The 22,028-nt window shown below is 39.2% G+C and overlaps 3 protein-coding genes across 3 annotated transcripts; all 3 read left to right on the top strand.

The window, feature by feature from the left end:
* The first annotated feature begins 54 nt into the window (after positions 1 to 54).
* On the top strand, positions 55 to 11,605 carry exosc10 (exosome component 10). Its single transcript, XM_063883634.1, has 25 exons — positions 55 to 248; positions 1,352 to 1,488; positions 1,982 to 2,105; positions 2,194 to 2,298; positions 2,466 to 2,625; positions 2,722 to 2,830; positions 2,918 to 2,993; positions 3,082 to 3,192; positions 3,382 to 3,525; positions 4,466 to 4,656; positions 5,161 to 5,317; positions 5,462 to 5,610; positions 5,786 to 5,836; positions 5,926 to 6,037; positions 6,159 to 6,206; positions 6,303 to 6,378; positions 6,471 to 6,580; positions 6,668 to 6,760; positions 6,850 to 6,918; positions 7,015 to 7,120; positions 7,204 to 7,277; positions 9,277 to 9,451; positions 9,570 to 9,634; positions 9,716 to 9,789; positions 9,881 to 11,605. Exons 1-25 carry the CDS (start codon positions 108 to 110, stop codon positions 9,909 to 9,911), a joined length of 2,688 nt encoding a protein of 895 aa, XP_063739704.1. The 5' UTR covers positions 55 to 107; the 3' UTR covers positions 9,912 to 11,605.
* Positions 11,606 to 11,699: 94 nt separating this feature from the next.
* srm (spermidine synthase) lies at positions 11,700 to 15,853 on the top strand. Its single transcript, XM_063883648.1, has 8 exons — positions 11,700 to 12,482; positions 12,885 to 13,005; positions 13,115 to 13,207; positions 13,721 to 13,874; positions 13,964 to 14,047; positions 14,305 to 14,450; positions 14,599 to 14,721; positions 14,824 to 15,853. The coding sequence occupies exons 1-8, from the start codon at positions 12,352 to 12,354 to the stop codon at positions 14,839 to 14,841; spliced, it is 870 nt and encodes a 289-aa protein (XP_063739718.1). The 5' UTR covers positions 11,700 to 12,351; the 3' UTR covers positions 14,842 to 15,853.
* A 3,974-nt stretch (positions 15,854 to 19,827) lies between these two features.
* On the top strand, positions 19,828 to 20,978 carry LOC134869406 (somatostatin-1B-like). The gene is made up of 2 exons (XM_063890997.1): positions 19,828 to 20,123; positions 20,528 to 20,978. The coding sequence occupies exons 1-2, from the start codon at positions 20,019 to 20,021 to the stop codon at positions 20,753 to 20,755; spliced, it is 333 nt and encodes a 110-aa protein (XP_063747067.1). The 5' UTR covers positions 19,828 to 20,018; the 3' UTR covers positions 20,756 to 20,978.
* The last annotated feature ends 1,050 nt before the right edge of the window (positions 20,979 to 22,028 follow it).

Consider the following 22,028-nt stretch of genomic DNA (forward strand, 5'->3'; position numbering starts at 1 on the left):
GTCTCGCGGAACGTCCACTCCACACCGGCAGGTGGCGCTGTGTCTCCCTGCCCTGCCTTGTGTCAGCTCTGAAGAAAAATATTGGGTGGCTGCTTCCTGCGGCTCACATGTACACAGCACTGAGTATGGATTCTTCCAAGAGAAAAGACTCCACTTACAGTGTCTTCAAAGACACGACTTCAGAGAACAACGATGAGGAAAAGGAACACCTGTGTTCCGGTTTTAAAGACGCGGATGCTTTTGTTAAGGTGAGTGAACTAAGCAAGCTGCACGTACAGTTTGTGAGTCTGGGCTAGCAGTCAGGTGGGCAACGTGGGTCTGATTTTTGCCTATGAGCTGTAGTCACAATAGCTAAGTTTGGTTAGAAACGATGCAAAGCTATTTGTTGAAACACCTTTTTTTATATAACAAATTAACTGGTGAGGTTTTGGTCGAAGTTGTAATAGTTATTTAAAAAATATGCCTGTCTCTTAGGGGTGTAACGGTATACGTTTTCGTACCAAAACTATTCGGCAAGGGCCCTTCGTTCGAACGAATATGTGACCTGCTGTATCGAAATCAGTCGGAAGTCGCAACGGCTCATTTCCAGATAGAGGTGGATTTGTGAAAAACCCTTCGGTTCAGGTGTTTGTCTGATTTGAAATAAACAAAGTATTGGCTTTGAGAATATGGAACTTTTATTGCTAAATTCACATGATGAATACATTTTTGAAGCTATAGAGAATGTTCATAGTTTAATAATAATAATAATAATTAAAAACCCCCAAAAATATTTTTAGTTTTGTGATCATTTTTTCTGCTGTACCTAACCAAACCAAACCTAAATGTTTGTGAACCGTTAAACCCCTGCTGTCTCTAGGTAAATGTGTCCATGTAAATATAAATGTATTCAAGGAAAATAACTTGCTCTTTTGATCTATTGATTGTGTCGATTAATAGTTTCTCTAATTGCTCATTGGGGACCAATTTGAGCTAAGGGCGATTTAACGTAGCTAGAAAGATAGCTCTTTAATGGGGAAAAGCAGATAAATATCCACATTTAGAAAAGCTGTCACCACCAGATAGTTGTAGATAGATAAATAGCTAACACATTTCATTATGAAGAATGCTACTGACATATTTGCAGTCATTCAACTAGTTAAAAATAAGATGACCGTTTAAACTGTGTATTTATGTAAGTCAATTATGCCAAGTTTCCCTGTATAGAAAGAACCTTGTTGTGAAAACCCTGATTTTGCTCTAAAAATGTATACAAATATTACATTTCAGTGTTTTCTTTCCCTTTGTTTTGAATTGTACTATATATTGTTGTATTGTTGTGGACTAACAGCTGAGCCTGTCTCCTCTGCAGTATGGATTGGGTGCAGTGTTATCTGCAACCAAGGCATCCGCTGGCTTGCCTCAAACTGGAGATGAATATGATTTCTATCGGAGCTTCCCGGGCTTCCAGGAGTTCTGTGAAAGTCAGGGAGATAAGCTGCTGCAGGGGTGAGTTCAATTATGTCTTTGCTTCCTTTTGAGTTTTGGCGCAGTCGGGCACCTGCTACCCCTCTCTCTCACTTAGGATAAAGCCCACTCACCTGACAGATTCAAGAATATGTGTCCTCTTTGTCAGGAGCTGTGGACACAAGTATGCCTGATCCTTAGTTCTTACCTTCTGCATCAGTGTGTCTGCCATAATCTTTAATGTTCTTATTGGTTCCACACCCGGGTCCAGTTGGTGGCCAATGCACCTGTTGCTGGTCAAAAAAACAACAAACTAAAGACTTTTTTAGAAGAGATGTGGTGTGAGGAGATTATCTGTTACATCCATTACTAATATTGATAAAACATGTCTTTTAAAGGTTTACAAGGACAGCCAAAGGGCGTAAGAACACTGTCAAACACCGTACGGGTCTGAAATTATGTACCAACCTTTAGATAAACAAAGGATTTGGTTGCTACTTGCTGTTTCTTAAGAAATGTTTTTTCCCCATCTCAGCATGAGTCAGATAATGCAGCACCATGGCTGCAGATCTCACATGAGGGACAGGAACAAGCTCACAGGGCTGGAGGAGAGGTTTGACTTGGTCGTGGACTCGAACGACGTCATCCTTGAAAGAGTGGTACGATCATCGTTCAGTTTTGAAGTTGTACAAATTTCTTCATGGAAAAGTCTTTGCAACTAACCAAGCTCTTGTATCTGATTTCCAGGGGATTCTTCTTGATGAAGCTGATGGGGTGAACAGGAGCCAGCAGCCTGTCATGCCCGCAGGCTTTCAGGCTCCCAAGATTGTTGTTTCCAGCTGGAATCGCAAGGTTGGCAAATTAACTTCCCGGCTCCTATGCTGCAGATGCCAGTTTTTTGGGTTGCCTTCAAGCCTAAACATTTTGTGCCAGCCCTAGTATTCAAGCATTTAAAGATGTTTTATTTTTTTAACACCCCCATCCCACCCATTTTGTAAACAATGCTTTTTATTGATCAGGGTTCAGGATCCAGTAGTCGTTCAGAGACGTTCCGTCTGCTCCAAGCCAAGAATATTGCGAGGCCTCAGCTGAAATTCAGGGAAAAAGTCGACAACAGCAACACCCCATTTGTTCCCAAGATCTTCATCAAGCCCAATGCAGTAAAGCCTCTTCCTTCCTGTAAGAAACTTTTCACCATCATATTCTTCCCATCTGGTGTTTTCATAAACTCATTAAGATTTATAACACATGTGCTTGCTTACTCCCCAATCATAGATTTCACCAACAAACGGATCCATAAAGAGAGACCTGAGGACCTTGATGTCCCGGCTGCCCTGGCTGACTTCATTCACCAGCAGAGAAAGCAGGAACATGTTGGAGACATGTAAGGCTTGTCCCCTGTGTAGAAGTAACATTTTGTCTTTTCCTGTTTCCTCTTGTCCATTTGAACTTTTGATTCTGACCCATGCAGGTTTGCACACCCATACCAGTATGAACTGGATCATTTTACATTGTCAGAAAGCCTTCTTTCTAAGCCACAACCGCTGGTAAGCTTTACTGATCCTTAAATAGAATCCTCTCACTGCTAGTGAAGCTTCTACTAAATATGTTATTTGTGTGTGTTTGTCTTTTTAGATGTACAAACCCCTGGATGTGACCAAATGCTCCTTCATTGAAACGTTGGACGATCTGGTGGCTCTGAATGAGAAGCTTTGCAAATTGTCTGAATTTGCAGTGGATCTTGAGGTAAGGGATAAGACGATGTGCAGGGAGTCTGCACAATATAATTAACACCGTTGTTATGAACTATGATCCAATACAACAGATAATGCCTTACTAAGGCTTATACTGCAGACAATGGTCAATTTGTGGTCAAATCTCATTGCAAAGCTAGTATGTTTTTGTGTTTTGTTAACATGCTTGTCTGTGTCGCAGCATCACTCCTACAGGAGCTTCCTCGGCCTCACCTGCCTGATGCAGATCTCCACCAGAGACGAGGACTTCATCATCGACACCATTGAGCTCCGCAGCGAGTTGTACATTCTCAACGAGGCATTCACTGACCCTGCTATTGTCAAGGTAATGGCGCCGATCTACAAGTTATCTTTTTCCACTATCCTGTTCTGTTAAGATAAATAGATGATGATTGTTTTCTTTATAGGCAACCGCACCTTCTGTGTGGCAGTTTCATTTTTTTCTTCAGTCTTGGTTAGGTCTGTCTTTTGCAAACATCCTCCCTTTGATAATTAAACATCTTATTTAACAATTTTACATTTAGAATCTGACGACTGCTAGACACATTTACACAACTGCACAGAGCTACCACACCGCACATTTTCAATACACTCGCACCACATTAACTAAACCGCCAGTTTGAGCTGAAAACAAACATGTTTGCTAAAGTTTCTGTCAAGGCCAATGAGATCTATGTGACACGTTTAAGTTTTGTGCTAATGAGTTTTAAAATGCAGTGGACAGTTATGACAGATGTTTCTCTTGCTTACAGATAAATGATTAAACTGAAGATATGGAGTGAACCTATCTGAATGTCTTGGTCTGCCTGCCTCTTGTCATCCCTTTCCCAAATCTTAGCAATCAAAATAGCCTTAACAGAATACATTTATATCAAGCAGATGATTTTGAAGGTGGCTCAGACTACCTTTATGAAAGTTTTATTCAATAATAACCTGTAGAAGAAAATCTCCACCAGTGTAGTTTCTGAAGCTTTACTCCAAACTTCTGGGTCTGAACTTCTTTGAGTTGTCTCAGAGCCTCAAAGTTTTCTAACAAGTTTGATAAAGTTGGTGGGTGTCCTTGTGAGTGTGGGTGCCACTGTGAATCACACTCTGTAGGATACCTGTGATAAAGTGTGTTGCGTGGGCTTGAACTGCTGAGATCTGTGAAAAAAATCCAAATGAAAAAATGTCACATAGTGTCCCTAGTATTATTTTCTGTATCGCAGCAGTGATTTATTTGTCCGGAAAGGTTTTAGCTGATTGTGGTTTCTCTCTTTTTGCAGATATTTCACGGCGCTGACTCTGACATTGAGTGGCTCCAGAGGGACTTGGGCTTGTATGTCGTCAACATGTTTGACACTCATCAGGCTAGCCGAGCTCTGAACTTGGCCAGACATTCCCTCGACCACCTGCTCAAACATTACTGCACCGTGGAATCAGACAAACGCTACCAGCTGGCTGACTGGAGGATTCGGTATGAAGATGATGGAGCCACTCTCTGCTTTGTTTTTATAGTTCATGTTTAAGGTTTAACTGATCGATAGCAATTTCTTATCTGGACAATCCAGCACTGATCTCGATATTGATTGTAATTGTAATAACTCTTAGAGATTAAATAGATTCAAAGGCTTTATTGTCAAACGCACAGTAGCTACAGTGTAGATTTGCTAATCAATAGTCCCATGCTCCTCCAACAATGCAAAATAAATATATATAAGACATAAAACAATGAAACATATTTAAAAAGAAGAAACAGAGTACAATAAACTAGTGCAAGTTATCACGCCAGACCAATGTGCAAGGAATGCAGGTGAAGTAAACTATATACTTAAAATAATAAATGCAATAAGCTAAATATGGCAGAGAATGATGAACATGAACAAGTAAATGCAGGAGTCTATAACCATGTAAATAGAAAATGTAATTCTTAAAATACATTGTTTTCTACTTTTACAACACATGTATTTCGCCCCTGTAGCCCCTTGCCGGAAGAGATGGTGCAGTATGCTCGGTCAGACACACACTATCTGCCTTACATCTACGACTGTGTGCGGGCACAGCTGTTGGACTTCAACCACGGGCAGCCCGGCCTGCTGCAGAGTGTCTGGAACAAGAGCAAAGATATTTCTCTGAAGGTGAGAACAAATCTCACTTAAATTAACACCTAAGCATTCTATACTCCGGTTCAATTTCCTTATTGTTTTTTTAATTTTCACACCATTATCCCTTGCGTTTTCTGACATTCTTCAACATTCATCCTGTGCTCTTCTTCCATACAGAAATATCTGAAGCCTATATTCACTGAGGAGTCATATTTGGAGCTGCAGAGGAAGCAGAAAAGGTCCTTTAACACCCAGCAGCTCACTGCCTTCAGACTGCTGTTTGCCTGGAGGGACAAGCTGGCCAGGCAGGAAGATGAAAGCACCGGGTACGCTGTTTGGTAGATGAACTCGTTGTTTCAGAAATTCGCTAGCTGTTTCCCTCTTTATAGTTTGAGCCAAGCATGATTTTGTAACACATTTTTGTGACAATCTCTCTGCTTTTTGAATCATTCACAGTCTGTCTTGACATGTTTTAAAAGGTTTTTATTTGTGTGTTTTTAGATTTGTTCTGCCCACTCATATGATGAACAAGATATCTGAGGAGCTCCCAAAGTAAGTCCATTACTTCCCACCTCGAGTTTGATTCATCTTCAGTGTTGGTTCTCTCCCTGTAGCACAGTATTCATTTTTGTTCTGCTCAGAGAGCCACAGGGCATCATTGCCTGCTGTAACCCTGTACCCCCACTGGTGAGGCAGCAGGTCAACGAGCTGCATTTGTTAGTGCAGCAAGCCAGAGAAATGCCTCTCCTCAAGGTAAGAAAACATGGGTAGCAGCCCTAGGGATGCTTTCTTTTGTGCAATATCAATGTTTGCATCTAAAAGTCAAGGAACCTAAATCAACAAACCATTGCAATGTTTCCTACACTTTACACAGGCTGAGATTGCAGCTCAAAAGAAGAAAGGCCTCACACCCATTAAAAAGGTTAGTTCAAAAATGTGAAAAACCAGCTGGAATATATGTTTTTGAAATACAAAAACAAATAGGATAAATTGTACTAAAATGTGTATATTTTTCCAGGCTGAGGTCACGTTATTTGGTCCTCATGATAATTCCAGGGTCTCTGAAAGCGATCTACACAACTCTTCTACTGATGGTAAGCCTCATAATTGTACATATTTAATTGAATTATTCAAGTGATTTTTCATTTAGGCCTACCAGGCCTCTAACATATGTATTTATTTTCAGAAATGCCCATCAAACAAGGGATGCTCTTCTCAGAAGATGAGCCCAAAATGGATGTTGATGAAGAAAAAACAAGTGGCCTTGTAGCTAAAGCTAAAATCACACAGTTTGAGGTATAGACTTTTAGTTACTTTAATTCATGTGGTCAATTTGCACGCAAATGCAATACATCATGTGATAACTCTGCGTCCTTTTTAAAGGAGCCGGAACCCAAGAAAGACCCAGAATCCCTACCTGTGGCTCAAATGAAAGCCATACGCATCATTGAATCTTTTGAAAATCCTTTCAGAATGGTAAGAGATGACCAGCTATAATCCCTCAGTAACGTTGCATGTTATTAAACCAGCCACCTGGTATTCAACCATCTTCTTTGTGATTTTAGTACTTACCCTCCAACAATGTGCACATCAGCAAGAATGCCAAGTTTGACCCATCCTCCAAAATATTTGAGGTATGTAAAAACCATCCATTGATATCTAGACCTATTTGTGTTTTCCTCTTAGCCAAATGTTTGAGTATTCATAGCTGTTCCATTTGTCATTTACAGATTAGTAAAAGATGGAAGCTGCAGAGTATTGAGCAGCAACAGAAGGAGTTGGATGCCAAAAAGAAAACCAAGGAAGAGGCAAATGAACTCAAAAAGAAAGTGGCAGGTAATGGAGGTCGAATAGGCTTTGAATGTCCACCTTTTTTAATAAAACGCCCCTCATTGTATTTTCATGTTACATATCCGCAGAGGAAAGAAAGAAGGCCAAGCAGAGCTACCAGGAGTCTCTACAGAACGTTGCCACTGTTCGCGAGCAGGCAGCGGTAAGTCGTGCTTTTTTGACTTCCATTTCCCTTCCACTTTGGATAGGCTCTGCACTCTGTCAACTTTACTGTTGATGTCCCTGTTGGGAAGGTACATAGCCACGAAAAACACAAGTGTTATATTCACCCAAGAGCCTGGCTGAGCATATTAAAGTTAGTGCTGTAATAGACAGTTTAACCCTCTTCAATGCCCCCCATTTTCTGAGGACATGGCTGGTATTTCTGCATAAAAACGGTGACTCACGAGCGATTGAACCACTGCTGTCAGTCTGCAGAACTGGCATTACAGTCACCTTTTAATATATTTGTCACATGATGTGCCTGGGGAAGAAAAAACACATAGTGGGATTGCAGCATAGGAGGTGTCTTCTGCTCATCAAACACCATTCTTCCCTCCTGGGGAACAACAATATCTACTTTCTGCCTAAAACCCCCTACTTCCTGTTAGTGCCATCTGTCTGGGGTATTGGTTGGCGCCCTCCTACTAACCTACTTATATGCGCTCTTGCCACATGGTGTTTCCTTTAGTTTTAAATGCTCAGTTCGACCAAAATCTTGAGACTTTGTGTGTCCACTGTGCTGTAGAAAGAATGGTCACCTCTGTTTGACTTAGCCTCTGACCATGCCACGTCCCCTCTGCCTTTCATTGTGTGTGCTTTGAGTTGTCGTGCACCACAGCAATCCATTGTGTGATGAAGGCTCAAGTGAAAAGTTTGTTTTAAGTTGAGAAGCCGGCATCAAAAAAGCATGTTCATGCCGTCTGGTGGCATTTATTATAGTTGGCAGCAGCACTTGAAAGTAACACTCGTCGACCTGCCAACTGCAGGCAACAATTGGCTCTGATCGCACTATTGTATGTTTCAGCTGCCACTTTGGCAATGAAGTTTTTTTCTTCTTATTTCAGTTTGAAAAAAAAGATTTCCAAAGCTTCTTGTGCACTAATATTATGACTGTGTTCCAAATCCCATTCTCTTTCTTTTTACTTTAAGTATGTATTACATCTGCCCGTACTAATTCCGTACTGTTGCCTGCAGTATGCATGCACTCGGGGCAAATTACTTTGTCATAATAGTTCACCCCGAACTTGGAATTGAATTGGAACTATATATTAAAGAAAAGTAGTTTGGCCCCTGAATCTCATTTGGAAGCCTTAGTCATTCACATCTTATACTGTTAAGTTTAGCTATTTAATGTGAAGCATGGCGTGAACTGACCTTCTAGCTGGATAACTATCGCTGTAGAACATTTTAATAAACAAGGAACAGACTTAACACACACTCCACTATTCTCCAACTTGCATAAAAGAAAAGTGTTTAAATTACTGTATCATTATATACATTGTGTAATGGTGTTGTAGTCTTTTTCACATGTCGTAAAACAAACCATTTGTTGAGCAAGTTAATAAATTGTAGGGATTTTAACTTTACGTGGAACTGATCCAGGTTGTTGAAAAATACAAAGTTTCAATTGACAGTGATGCTACAATTTAATGGTGCAGTGTGTTAATCTAAGTAAGCATTTGAACCTTTAGATGGCAGCAAAAGCTTGGTTTGAGAATGTTTCCTCACTAATGGGTCAAACTAATGTTGACTTGATTCATTGCAATTCTTTCAATCAGAGGCCCGTACATTATTAAACTGCTTTGGTCGGTACATAGAAATATATTGGTCAAGTGTGCAGTAAAGATAATCATCATCTTCGAAAGACGAGTTCAATTATTATTCTCTCTATGATTTCCTTGCGTTCCTTAAGATTACCTTAGTGTATGTTATGCAATGCAATTTAATGGTGGACCATAAATAAATAAATCCCAGTCTGTTAAGAAATCAAAAATAGTCAAAATGAGAGCTGTTTGATTAGTTCTACCCCCCATACTTCTTGTACCATCTCTGGGTTTGTCTTGTTTGTGTAAAACAACACATCAATCTAAGAATACAATCATTAGAGTGTTTATTAGAAGTATTGTACAGAAGGTAATGTTTCTGACCAATTTCATTAGGAATCTGTAAAAGGAACGAAAAGAGAGAGGGTCGCCAGTGAGGTCGGGCAGTTGACTCCCAAGCCGAGTAAGAAGCTGATGAAATCTGCAGAGCAGCCCCAAAAGCCAGAACCACCTCCACAAGAACCTTTCAAGCCATTCGACTACAGACAGTCAGACCTCAAAGTCTTTGCTGGTATGCATATATGATTTTATCTTTTATTGTGATCACATCACTACTTTTTTCTCTTCAGTTGGTCTTTGTATATTACTATAAATGAATTAAACTCGTGGCACCTGCTTTATTTTTACAGGCAACAAACCAAAGGACAACACTCAGTTCGATCCAAACCGGCAATCCAATGAATTTAGGAAGAAGGTATTCGTTTGTTGATTAGTTTCTTTATTGACTATGTTTTTTAATGAGTGCATGACTAATGCATATGTTTTAATCCAACAGAAAAAGCCCAAGGGACAAAAATCAAATTCTGGAGCTGGAAAAAGTATGTCGTACATGGCTGGGAAATCTGACAGGTAAACTTGTACAGTGCAGTAAATAATTTTCCTTCACCAATATGTTCATCAAAGTATGTTAACCATTCTGCCTTTTTCTTGTTCTCTACAGAGGATTCAAGCACAACTGGCCCAAAAGATAAAATCTCCTTGATGCCATTTTCTGTCTTATTTTAAAACTTTTTTATCTTGCAGAAACAATGTTCCCTTTATTTTCCTTTTGCCAGTAAATAACAGTATTTCAACAATCAAGGATTTTCACAATGACATTTTTCCATCTATAGAACAGTTTGCCCTGTAAATATGTGGAAGCACAGACCTCTTTATTAAAGATGATTTTAGAGGAAAAAAGTCTTGCCTTTTTCAATAATAATTATGAATTAAACCAAATCTGGTTGAGCAGTGTGATGCAGTATAACAATCTGACCTTTGTTCAAAACTATCACCACTGCTATTATCTAATGGATTATGTGAAGCGGCCTGTAAATAATAAAAATAAAACCCCGGCAGGGTGAACACATTCTGCTATTCATCGTTTACCAGTTTAACCCTGTGACCATGAAACGCTTGACTCGTCTCACAGCTTTAGGGCTACCAATTGAAATCATGCTTTTTCACTGTTACATTGAACTGTTGACAGTTAAATTCAAAAGGTTTATGTCATATCAAATACACAAATATGTGGTAGCTAGCAACAAGGCAGCCATTAATTGCACAATCTTACTCCCCAAGGGATTTGATTCAAGGCTATTTAGGGACCTTGCCTTGAATTGACTCCCTGACAGGTTTGACTACTTGACTTCATGTTGTGTTTACTTTATCTCTTTGGACAAAACGTTCTCTATAATGTAGCATGTGTATCCGTGCCTGGCCCTGCATTGTGTAATTAAACAAAGAAAAACCTTCACATTGAAAACATTTAGGTAATCAAATTACAAATAGGTACTTATTTAGAAGAACGGCTACAAAAAACTATACATAACCACAAAAATGTGCATCCACATCAAAACACAAGTACAGAACGTTTTGATGGCTGAAGTAATGTAATGGAAGTAAACATGGCACTGACTTCTAAAAAGCCCTATCACTTTTAAAAACTAAATGTATAACAGAAGGCTGATTAATGCCAAAATAAAACTAGCCTCTGCATTAATACATTATTTACTTGTGATCCTTCAAATGAACAGGCACTGGCTCTACTCGGGGGTAATTTGAACCATTGTTTGTACCCATTATATTATAGGCTACACACGATGAAGCTTATGTTTATACCAAGAGCTGTACTTTTCCATACCATTTTAAATTACTATCTTTCAACTTGGGTTTGAGTGGGGACTTAAAAGTACTGAATCACCTACAGTTAGGTCTTGAAACTGTCCTTGAGTTTTTTTGAGTTCATGTTTTTTGATATTGCAAAGAGGAGAGTAAGCTTTAGTCAAGTACTCTGGGGTATTTTTGCTTCTAAAATATTAATCACTTTGGTAATGGCCTTACTTTAAAATATAATAAAACAAACGAATGTTTTCTTATTCTTGTTTTACTGGCCGCGCATGCGCAATGGTACACCACTGGTTAGCTATACGCGAGGCGACCGTTGTTATTATGGCTTAATTCCAAACCGCACCCTACCGCTACACACTCCCCCTCCGTTCGCGCGGAGGGTCCGCCACATTAAGTGCTTTTCCAAACCAACGAGTGTGGAGGGGGAGTGGGTTAATCAAGCCATCCAACAGCGAGTCTGCATCGCACCTGACTTTACCTGCTGCACAACCTGACCGGACTCACCGCTGTGTGTCCGTCATGAAACATGCTGTGTACAAACAGTTCCTGCAAACTGGTAAACTGGAAAAACAAGATACACATTAAATGTCATACAGATGTTACCTCGTTTGTTTGTTTTTACTCAAGAATATATACAGAACTCGTGTCTAGAAAACGGAGTGAATTTAATTATAAAGTTGTGTATATTTACGGAATAGTGCAAAAACCAAGCAGCTTATAAACATCGTATTTTAGAAATAAAATAAGTTTACAAATAAAGAAAATGCCATTAAAGATTTTTGGAGTTTTATTTTAAGTTATTTGTATGTTTTGACCAAGAGATGCTGATTTGAAACCGTTGTTACAAAAAGTTACGGTATTTCCTGTTTCGACCGGAGAGAGGGGAGTTCCCAAGATTGCCACTATATTCACACCCTCCACCGGGAAGAACGGAGCCTCATTCAGCTGCGAGTGAGACTACTGACGGAGTTCACTCCGCCACGGAGTGAGAGTGCGTAGGGTGTGGTTTGGAATTGGGCCTATACATCCATTGAGGGCTACAGTTACAGCAGCAAGGTTGTGTGAGGAGAACAGCCTAAAGGGGGTGGGCGGGGCTTGTGGTGTGAACTCAGACAAACTATACAGAAACTGATTTTACGGCACTCCATTGGCCTGCATAACGACTGATCACTGACGTTGGTATCATCCCATTGATTGGGGTACACGTCATCATGTTTAGCTGGCAGACAACGTGATAGTGTTACGCTCACATTGCCACACTTAGCCACACGTTAGTATTATTTGTGGCCGTGCAGTGCTGTCATGGAGCACATAAAAGATGGATGGTTTACTGAATCATGCGCGCTCTGGCCGGGGCAAGCAATGAGCCTCCAAGTAGAAGAGGTCCTCTACCACAAGAAATCCGATTTTCAAGATGTTATGGTTTTCAAGAGGTGAGTACTTTCAGCTGCAAAACTTGGTTGCTAGCTGTTAGCGTGTGTCGTCAATGAATGAGCAACCTGAAGCTCCTGGGTTCGGTAGAAGTTTATTCAGCTCTTAGCTTAGCTAAGCAATTGTTCAGTTTGCCCCTAAACACATTTGTCTTGCACATACACTAGCTAGGTAGCAAAGAGAGACATAATACGGATGAGTATCCAAGGTGGTGAGTATTTATAGTTTGTGGCTCGAGGGCAGTAACGTTAAGCGGTTAGTCAAGCTAGCAAAATGTTATTGGTTTTAAGGTTGTTGTTGTTGTTGTTGTTGTTGTTGTTATTATTATATGAGTCATTGTTATTATTTCGTTTAGTTTAAAATGTAATGTGCCTCTCTCACGTTGCTGTAACATTACTTTTCAGTAAAACCTATGGGAATGTCTTGGTGCTGGATGGAGTGATTCAGTGCACAGAGAGGGATGAGTTTGCCTATCAAGAGATGATTGCCCACCTTCCCTTGTGCAGTCACCCCTGCCCCAAGAAGGTATTTTTTCAGATTTGTTGTTGAGACATTGATCCATCTGCAGTATGGCTACTCTCAGAATGAGTCACGTTTCCTGTGCTAATGTTCTGCCTGTTTCCCTTTTTTTCAGGTGCTGATTATTGGAGGTGGAGATGGCGGAGTGCTACGGGAAGTGGTGAAGAATCCGCTGGTGGAGTCGGTGGTTATGTGTGAGATAGATGAGGTGAGAGCAACATTACTTACAATCATAGGTGTCATTTATGCTGGAGACCTGTCCCCACAAGTTTTTGAAATGGCCAAACTTGTGTAACTTGTCATACATTTTCTGAAAAATGGCATGCTTAAAGAAAATTTAATAAACAAGTACACTGGTTTATTTTGCACAACAGAACATTGTACATTGTACATTGTACATGTACATCTTCCTATATTATAACGCTCGAAAAATGAACCTATTCATCATTCAACAGTTTTGGTGTTGAAGTTCCCTGGGAATACTCAAGTTCTCTACTGATTAACTTCTTACTGTGGAAAACTCTGTCAGCCTGAGGCCTGAACGCTGAAGGCAGGTTTCTCACTGACCGAAGTTATCTCTGACAGCAAGTCTCACACCAGTGTATGATTCTGCGGTTGCGCCGACCGCAACAATGTTTTGATGCCAAAAAGTGTCAAACTCACTGATTTTCTGTGTAAAATGGTTAAGTAATGCCTGCTCATATCCATGTCTTCTGTGAAGGATGTCATTAATGCGTCGAAGAAGTTCCTACCAGGGATGGCCAAAGGGTTTTACAGTCCCAAGCTCACCCTCCATGTTGGAGACGGCTTTGAATTCATGAAGAAGAACCAGGATGCCTTTGACATCATTATAACCGATTCCTCAGACCCTGTTGGTGAGCTACACTTCTCAAAAGTATAACACCTTTCTTTGCCACAAATGCTAAATTAGGCAATCCAATTCTGAGTTATGATTTTGTTGCAGGACCTGCTGAGAGTTTGTTCAAGGAGTCTTACTATCAACTGATGAAGACAGCGTTGAGAACCGGTGGAATTCTTTGTTCGCAGGGTAATTTATATTTCCCCCCAGTTTTGTGTTCACGGTTAGAACATTTCTGATGTAAATTAGTGCTGACTTGAGTAGAAGTCACAACTATGCTACTTAATATCCAATTACATCCTACTTTAAGGTACGTTAAAAACTGGTTATACCTTGTTTCTTTAACACCTGGAAATGTTGTGTTTTCATTCATAAAGTCATCCAACTACAACAAACTGGACAGGAAATGAACATGCCCTTATTCTGCTTTCGTGTCATTTTCACAGGAGAGTGTCAATGGCTCCATTTGGAGCTGATAAAGGAGATGCGATCCTTCTGCAAGACCCTATTCCCTGTGGTTGACTACGCCTACACCACCATCCCGACTTATCCCAGTGGCCAAATAGGGTTCATGCTCTGCAGTACAAATCCTGTAAGTGCGAGTCATTCTCGATTTACCATCCGCCAATTTCCTGATTGTTGTATGTGCCACTGGTTTGTTGTAAAACCTAATCTGTAGCACACAATAAACATGGTAATGTCCATCAAATGACTTCAGTGCACTTTCACTTTTGAATTAGGAAACAAATTTCCTGGAACCAATGACAGCACTGTCAAAAGAAGAAATGGAAAGTATGAACCTTAAATATTACAACCCTGAAATCCACAAAGCATCGTTCGTCCTGCCAGAGTTCGCCAGAAAGGTAGTTGTTGTTAATGTCACTTTTGATATTTGATTCAAGTTCAGTTTAAACTGTTAATACATTTCTGCTACTACTCATTGCTATCTTGTTGACCCTTTACAGGTTCTCAATGAAGCATGACCAGCAAAGACCGACCACCATGTTCCTCCTTTACCTGGCCCTCAGACTGCAGATGCTCCATGTCTTCTTCTGCTCCTCAACACAGATCAGTAACGCAGAAGAGAGTAGCCTCCAAGATTTCACAGGTGGAGGCATCTAATAATCAGTGGGTGGGACCTTGCTCAGTTATACAGTGTTCCAATGTTTTTTTCCTTCCAGTCTTACACAATCTTGGTGTTTTATTTAAATATACTGATGTATATTTTGGTTTTCCCGTTTTTTTACAATCTGTAAATGTCTTATCAGCATTTTTGTGAGGGGCAATACAATGGGCTGGTCCGAGTAGGAAGAGCATTGCCGTGGAAACCTCACCTCACTCTGTGTACTGTCTATCGGACTCACTGCATCTACTCACTGTGTAATACGTTACTTACTACATGGATATGTACGTGCAATGTATTGCTGTACTTTTATTTGTAATGTTAATCATTGGTTTGTGCTCATAGGAAAATGCAGAGTTGCCATCTGTCATGACTGTTTATTCAAAATATCTGTACACACAAACCCTATAGTGCCTGAAATTGGTTGTTTGTTGTTTGAAAACTTGTTCTTTATCTATCCAAGTGTACCAGGCACATACAGTAGCCTAGAAGAAAGCTCAAGTGTCCATTGCTGAGAAAAGTATCCCTTTATAATATTACCAACTAAAGATGAATTACATTTGCTCAGCTTCTGTTGGATATGAAAATCTTTAATGTTACAGTGTTAAAAATACAAATACGAAGCAGCAGTCTAATGAAGCTTTGCAATGCAAATCAATTTTTAAAGATGTGAATTGAATATGATACCAACTAAAAGTATTGGTTATTGACTACCAGTGGTAGTTGTGCTCTGTAGTAAGCATGTAGCCCTTACCGGCTCTGATCTTCAGTACTCTTAGCTGCAAGTCCACATTGAATCTATTGAGAAATGGTTTCATACATGAGCAATGAATTTGATTTTTTAAGAACTGTAATAAACTGGTAAAATAAAATGGCTATTTGAAATCTGTGTGCATTCCACCACTGATGGGTTATACACTTCTATCTTGTAAATTACAGCTAAATGCAGTACTACATTTCATTTATAGATCATTCATTTTGATATCTTTCTTAATTACATGGTGCCTTAAAAATACTATAATTGCTTGAAGGAAAAACATCCTGTGCTATTTTTAATTTGTAAAGGATAGTTGATAAAGCTATGAATTAAGATACTGTTCAAGGTCTCTATCTACTAAACCTGTCTTATATTTCAAGATTCAAAGGATTTAATGTCATATGCACATACAGTGGCGGAAACAAGTATTTGATCCCCTGCCATTTTAGTTAGTTTACCCACTTACAAAGAACTGAACAGTCTGTCATTTTTATGGTAGGTTTATTTTAACAGTGGGAGACAGAATATATATATATATAAAAAAAGATATATTAGATATATTAAAAGATATAAATTAATTTGCATTTAATTGGTAGAAATAAGTATTTGATCCCCTTGCAAGACATGTCGAGTTGATGACTAAGATCTTGATTTATGTCTCATCTGACCACATCACCTTCTCCCAAGCCTCCTCTGAATCATTCAGAGGTTCACTGGCAAACTTCAGACGGCCTGTACATGTGCCTTCTTGAGCAGGGGACCGTGCGGGCGCTGCAGGATTTTAATCCATTACGGCGCAGTGTGTTACCAACAGTTTTCTTGGTGACTGTGGTCCCAGCTGCCTTCAGATCATTAACAAGTTCCTCCTGTGTAGTTCTTGGCTGACCCCTCGCCTTAGTCATGATCATTGATACCCCACAAGGTGAGATCTTAGATCGTGGAGACCCAGATTGAGGGAGATTGATGGTCATTTTGTGCTTCTTCCAGCTTCTAATAAACAAACCAGTTGTCTCTTTCTCACCAAGCTGCTTGCTGGTGGTCTTGTCTTCTATGCCAGCCTTGTGCCGGTCTACAATCTTGTCCCTGATGTCCTTAAACATTAATTTCACCATGATCACAAGGTGTCTTTGGTCTTCCCATTGTGGAGAGGTTGTAATCTGATTTATTGACTGTGGACAGGTGTCTTTTATCCAGGTAACGAGTTGACATCAGGAGTACTTTCATAAAGCGAGAGGTCTTATTTAACCGGTCGTTGGGAGCCAGAATTTTTGTTGGTTGCAAGGGGATCAAATACTTATTTCCCCAATTAAATACTAATTAATTTATATCTTTTTTTTTTATTTACATTTCTGGATTTCTTTTTTGATATTCTGTCTATCAAGACATAAAACCAGTTCAAATAAAATAGATTAAAAATGAATATAAATAGTGCAAGCAGAAGTCTATAACACATGCAAATAGAAATATGATAAGAACAGAAAGTAAAGTTAAATAATGTACAGTAAGATTACATTTGTATTTTTGTGCAGTGATAGTTATTTAGATAAATAAATTGTTATTATTTAATTCTGAACTAACCTTCACCAATAGCTGCATCACTTTCCAACCAAATGCAGGTTAATATGTGATGTGTTCATGGAAAATGTTTCACCCTGAATATATTCCCGTGTGTTCTGGTATGAACAGGGTTGCAGTAATGGTTAGATACAAGTGCAGTTTCAGTATTCAGGCACAAGATGGCATTGTTTAATCTGTTATGCATATGATGGTTCACAATGAAGTGGTATAAAGGAATGCATTTAAATTAAACTTACGGTTTTCTTTGAATTTGAATGAAAAGCCCCTTGGCTCCTTTCAGTTGTTACGATCAGTCAGTGTTTTGCAATGGAAAACCTCACTGTTGCCCTAAATTGCATCAACCTTTATTGTTGTGTAAGCCCTCCGCCATCACTGGTTTTCTATTAAAATGTGAGTAACCTGCAACAGCATAGTAGATTATTGCCATACTGCTTTCATAGTGCATTACTGTGACTGTACTCAAGGTTCTTCATGTTTCGTGAATGTTCACTGCGATAATATAGGAATGGAAACGTCCACTGTCTTATATTAAGACCTTTGAACAAGAAACTATTGTTATTTAAATTGATATCCATTTCAACAACAAATCTCTGCAGTGACAGAACTTTGAAGACATTTGACCTTTGACATTTTTAACTCTCATGCAAGTTAAATTTAGACATTTCTCGTGCAGTTTGACAAGTTTTACCCAGTTGTCTAGTTCCACCTCTTTAATAGACACACCCAATCCTCAGATGATCTTATAGTCAATGTTCCTTTGCGATCCCTATCAAAAAGCTGTCAAAGTGTTGCTTGAGGCCATGCATGAAGTAGATGTAGTGAAAATGGAGACTTCCACGCACATTAATAAGATCTGGGAGCATCCAGACCTGTCGTCATGCTGACGTTTCTCACAGCCTGAAGTCTCTTTCAGGCTGGACTGCAGATATTTATAAGGTGCCCAATTGTTGTTGATCCTTCAAACACACTGAACTGCCAATATGAAGCCGTTTCAAAACTCAGCTAATCTTGGGTTTGCCTCCTGGCCATGTTGAGATTTAGCAGTGTATGGAAGAAAATACCTCAAACACTGTTTTGAAAGCACAACAAATCAATCTAAACATATCAACTAGAGTATAAGTACTGTATGTTCCCTGCCAGTAGCACCGTCCAAAGACGTCACAACAGTAAACCCTGTCAGTTGTCCTATTTCAGCAATTTATGCCGGAGGGCTGCTTTGAAACAAGTTCTTCTCAAACAAGGTTGTATGTTTTTGCTATCATCAACGATTTGTTGGCAGTTTACCTCATATAGACCAGTCTAATTGGATTTTAGAGCGGATTAGGAATATCTCAGACAAATCTTTCTTTTTCTAAGCTGTGAACTATATTTAATGTGACTATTTAGCTGCATACAATGGCCATAATAATTAGAAATATGTTTCTGTATAACCTCTATCAGATAAATACATCCTAAATGTAATCACTTGACTCGTTGACTTTAATGTATTCTGCTAAATTAAAAGTAATATAATATTAAGCCTTATGTAATATTTATATAAATCATACAAACACTGTCTAGTGCAGACCTCCGAAGAATAATTTTTAGGAAAGACTTCGTAAGGAAAAACGTAAATGACTCATTTTTAATGTGTATTGCTAGTCGGGAAACCATTTCTCACTAATCCGCACAATTCAGAATATGTGTGAACTTAATTGAGCTGCAGCTTCAGAGTATAATACATCTAAATTATAAATATTGTACTCTCACAGTCATTGTTGCTTGCTAAATGAGAGTACAGACATATTTGTTTTGTTCTAAAACTAGTTAGGATACAGCTTTTTATTTGGTGATGCCTGAACAAAATCCATTGTATCGTGTTCAATTCAGAAAAGCTTAATAAGTTGGTCCTTCTTCTTTTACCAACTGTGTTTTCTCCGCTAAGGTGGATACATTTCCTGAAGGCACTTCCTCAGTCTTAGTAAGTGTCAGACCGCTCAATTGTAATCTGCAGGTGTCAGAGAGGCTCATAGAGGCACTGTGACAGGAATCAGATGTTAACAGAAGCACAAAGGGATGGATAGATAACAATGACAAGTCAGCTTGTGGTCTATTTGTATTGCTTTTGGATTTTTTTTTGATTGCCTCTTCAGGAAAATGACCATTTTACCTTGAGTGTTAAGGGCAGCATCACACAGTTGATGAATTGTGGAATTGTCCATCTATCGCCTGAAGAGGTCTTGTTCGAGATTGTCTTTCATAACTGTCAATACATTAGTGAAATGTTGATGTCAAAACCTGCTTTTAGCCCATTGACGTCGTCGCCCTCTGCAGATGTTCACAATTTGTCAAAAAGGTTAAGTGTTCGACGCTTCCATTTGTTCTTTTCTGAACCGTTCATATCCCCTCCTCTTCCACGCTCACATAAACACCCCCCACCCCCAAACCCACTCACACAAACACCCCATGTCATACTCCCACCACACTGTACGTCAGTGGCAGAAAGGGGTATAAAAGGGTGAGGGACTTTGGAGGTAGAGCAGAACAATCATCAGTGGTGACCACCAACCACGCTCGACTTTCTCGACCAGTCTTCTCTGGATCTCTGAGCTGCTCAGACTCTCCCCGTCTGTCTCTTACCTTCATTCACATTCACACTCTCACATCTCTGTTAGCCTCCTGTGGCTTTAGGTCTGCTTCGTCAACTGCACTCCTCTCACAGCATGCAGCTCCTGGTGGTATTAGCAGCTCTCATGGGGGTCCTGTACAGTGTTAGAGCAGCCGCCGTGCTTCCTGTGGAGGACAGGAGCTCCATCCATCTGAACAGGGTGAGGAGATTTTTTTGTTTCTTCATACAAAATGTATTTCTTGGTTTTAAAAGTTATTTTTGATAGATTTGATCAATTCTTTGTAGGGAAAAATGTTTAAGTTTTAAAAATGATAACTGTAAAATCAAGACTATTTGTGAAATCCCCAAAAATAAATAGCTTGTGATATTTTGAGTTTGAATTTTAAATAATTGATTTAATAAATGTTTGATTAATCACACAATTTTGAATTAAAATATATTTTCCAAGAACATTTTATTAATATAAAGTTAATGCAGTCTTTTATTCAACCTGTTAATTCATTAAACAAATGCATACCCAACCACAAGATTTTACACTTTCACATCACCGTATCTCTTTATTTAGATGTTTAAATATTGTATATGCATCTGATTTTTGGTCAGGAGCTTAGCAAAGAGCGCAAGGAGTTGATCCTGAAGCTGGTGTCGGGCTTGTTGGATGGAGCCCTGGACACCAACATGCTGCCGGGGGAGGCCGGACCTCTGGATCTTGAGGAGCCCCTGGAGTCCCGTCTGGAGGAGAGGGCTGTCTACAACAGGCTATCACTGCCGCAGCGTGACCGCAAAGCCCCCTGTAAAAACTTCTTCTGGAAAACGTTCACCTCCTGCTAACAGTGTCCACATCGGCTCTGCCTGCCTCCTGTACTCCTTCCCTGCAAGCTCCACATGAACTGTAGTAGACCTCAGCTGTACATAACATCTACACCTGTCAGACATGCAGCATCGATGGACTTCACTGACACAGTGTGTCTGTTTGAATATTAATTATTTATGTATCTATTTATGTATACAATGTATGTATTTATGTATGTAGCTGTTTCTTTCAGGGTCAACAATAAAGCATGGATATATCATTTGGGATGGTTATCACAGTTTATTTCTTTCGTAAATAGAACCTAAAAGGGAAAAGGTAATATTTGACACTAAAGAAATCAATTAATACAAAGAAATTGTGGAAATATTTAAGAGTGTATATTTAAATATCAACTTAAAAATCTAGCAACATTGTAAATGATACAATGCACAGAAAGATTTAACTTTCTCCAATAAAAGGCCATTTTTCCCAGTCTTAGCTTACAAGGTACCAGTGCGCAGCTGGTACTGTGCGCATCTCCTTTATTCTGCTTGCTGCCTGTTGCTGTCTAAATGTCTCTATATTTTCATATGCAAAGGAAATACTCAAGGGGAAATAAATATTGTGTAAGCCAACATTTTACATTACCATTTGGTAAACTTTTGCAATAAAAAGTGGCACAATTTGATCCTCTAAATCCCCTATTACTGTTTTTATATAAATAACAATTTAATTAAAACTAAAAAATTAAATCAATGTTGTTGTGCCATTATACTTTATAGATAAAGAAATAGACGAAACAAATATTTAAAGATATAAATATGATTTAATTTACAAATTTGTACATGTTTGAGTAGTAGCCAGACTGTGGCCCTTATTAATTCCTAGTCACAGGCTCTGGGAGACGCTTCAGTGACTTATGTTAAACATGTCAGTAAGATGGAAAAGTAAATAAATCAGAAGAGACCCCTGTATTCACTAAACGCTGTCAGTAACAGCAGCAGATAGAGTACATATAGTCTGCAATGGGAGAACACATACATGATACAACATTTAAAACAAATCAAAATGTAAAAAAGGTGTGTATGGTTGAAACTAATCAGACCTCACTGTTTGATTGTAAATGACCGAACATGACTGGTAGTGCATGTTGCGATAATGAAGTGTTTTCTGCGTGACCTTATCAACCCTGTTTTCGATTTTTGCTCCAACAAATACCTGCGTCAGTCCTCAATCAGTCACATTACAATTCCCACACGCTCTCTCAGCCCTTCCGGCATGTACAACCATTGTGATATTTGTGTTTTTTGA

This window comes from Eleginops maclovinus, chromosome 1, assembly GCF_036324505.1.
Source record: "Eleginops maclovinus isolate JMC-PN-2008 ecotype Puerto Natales chromosome 1, JC_Emac_rtc_rv5, whole genome shotgun sequence".
NCBI lineage: Eukaryota > Metazoa > Chordata > Actinopteri > Perciformes > Eleginopidae > Eleginops > Eleginops maclovinus.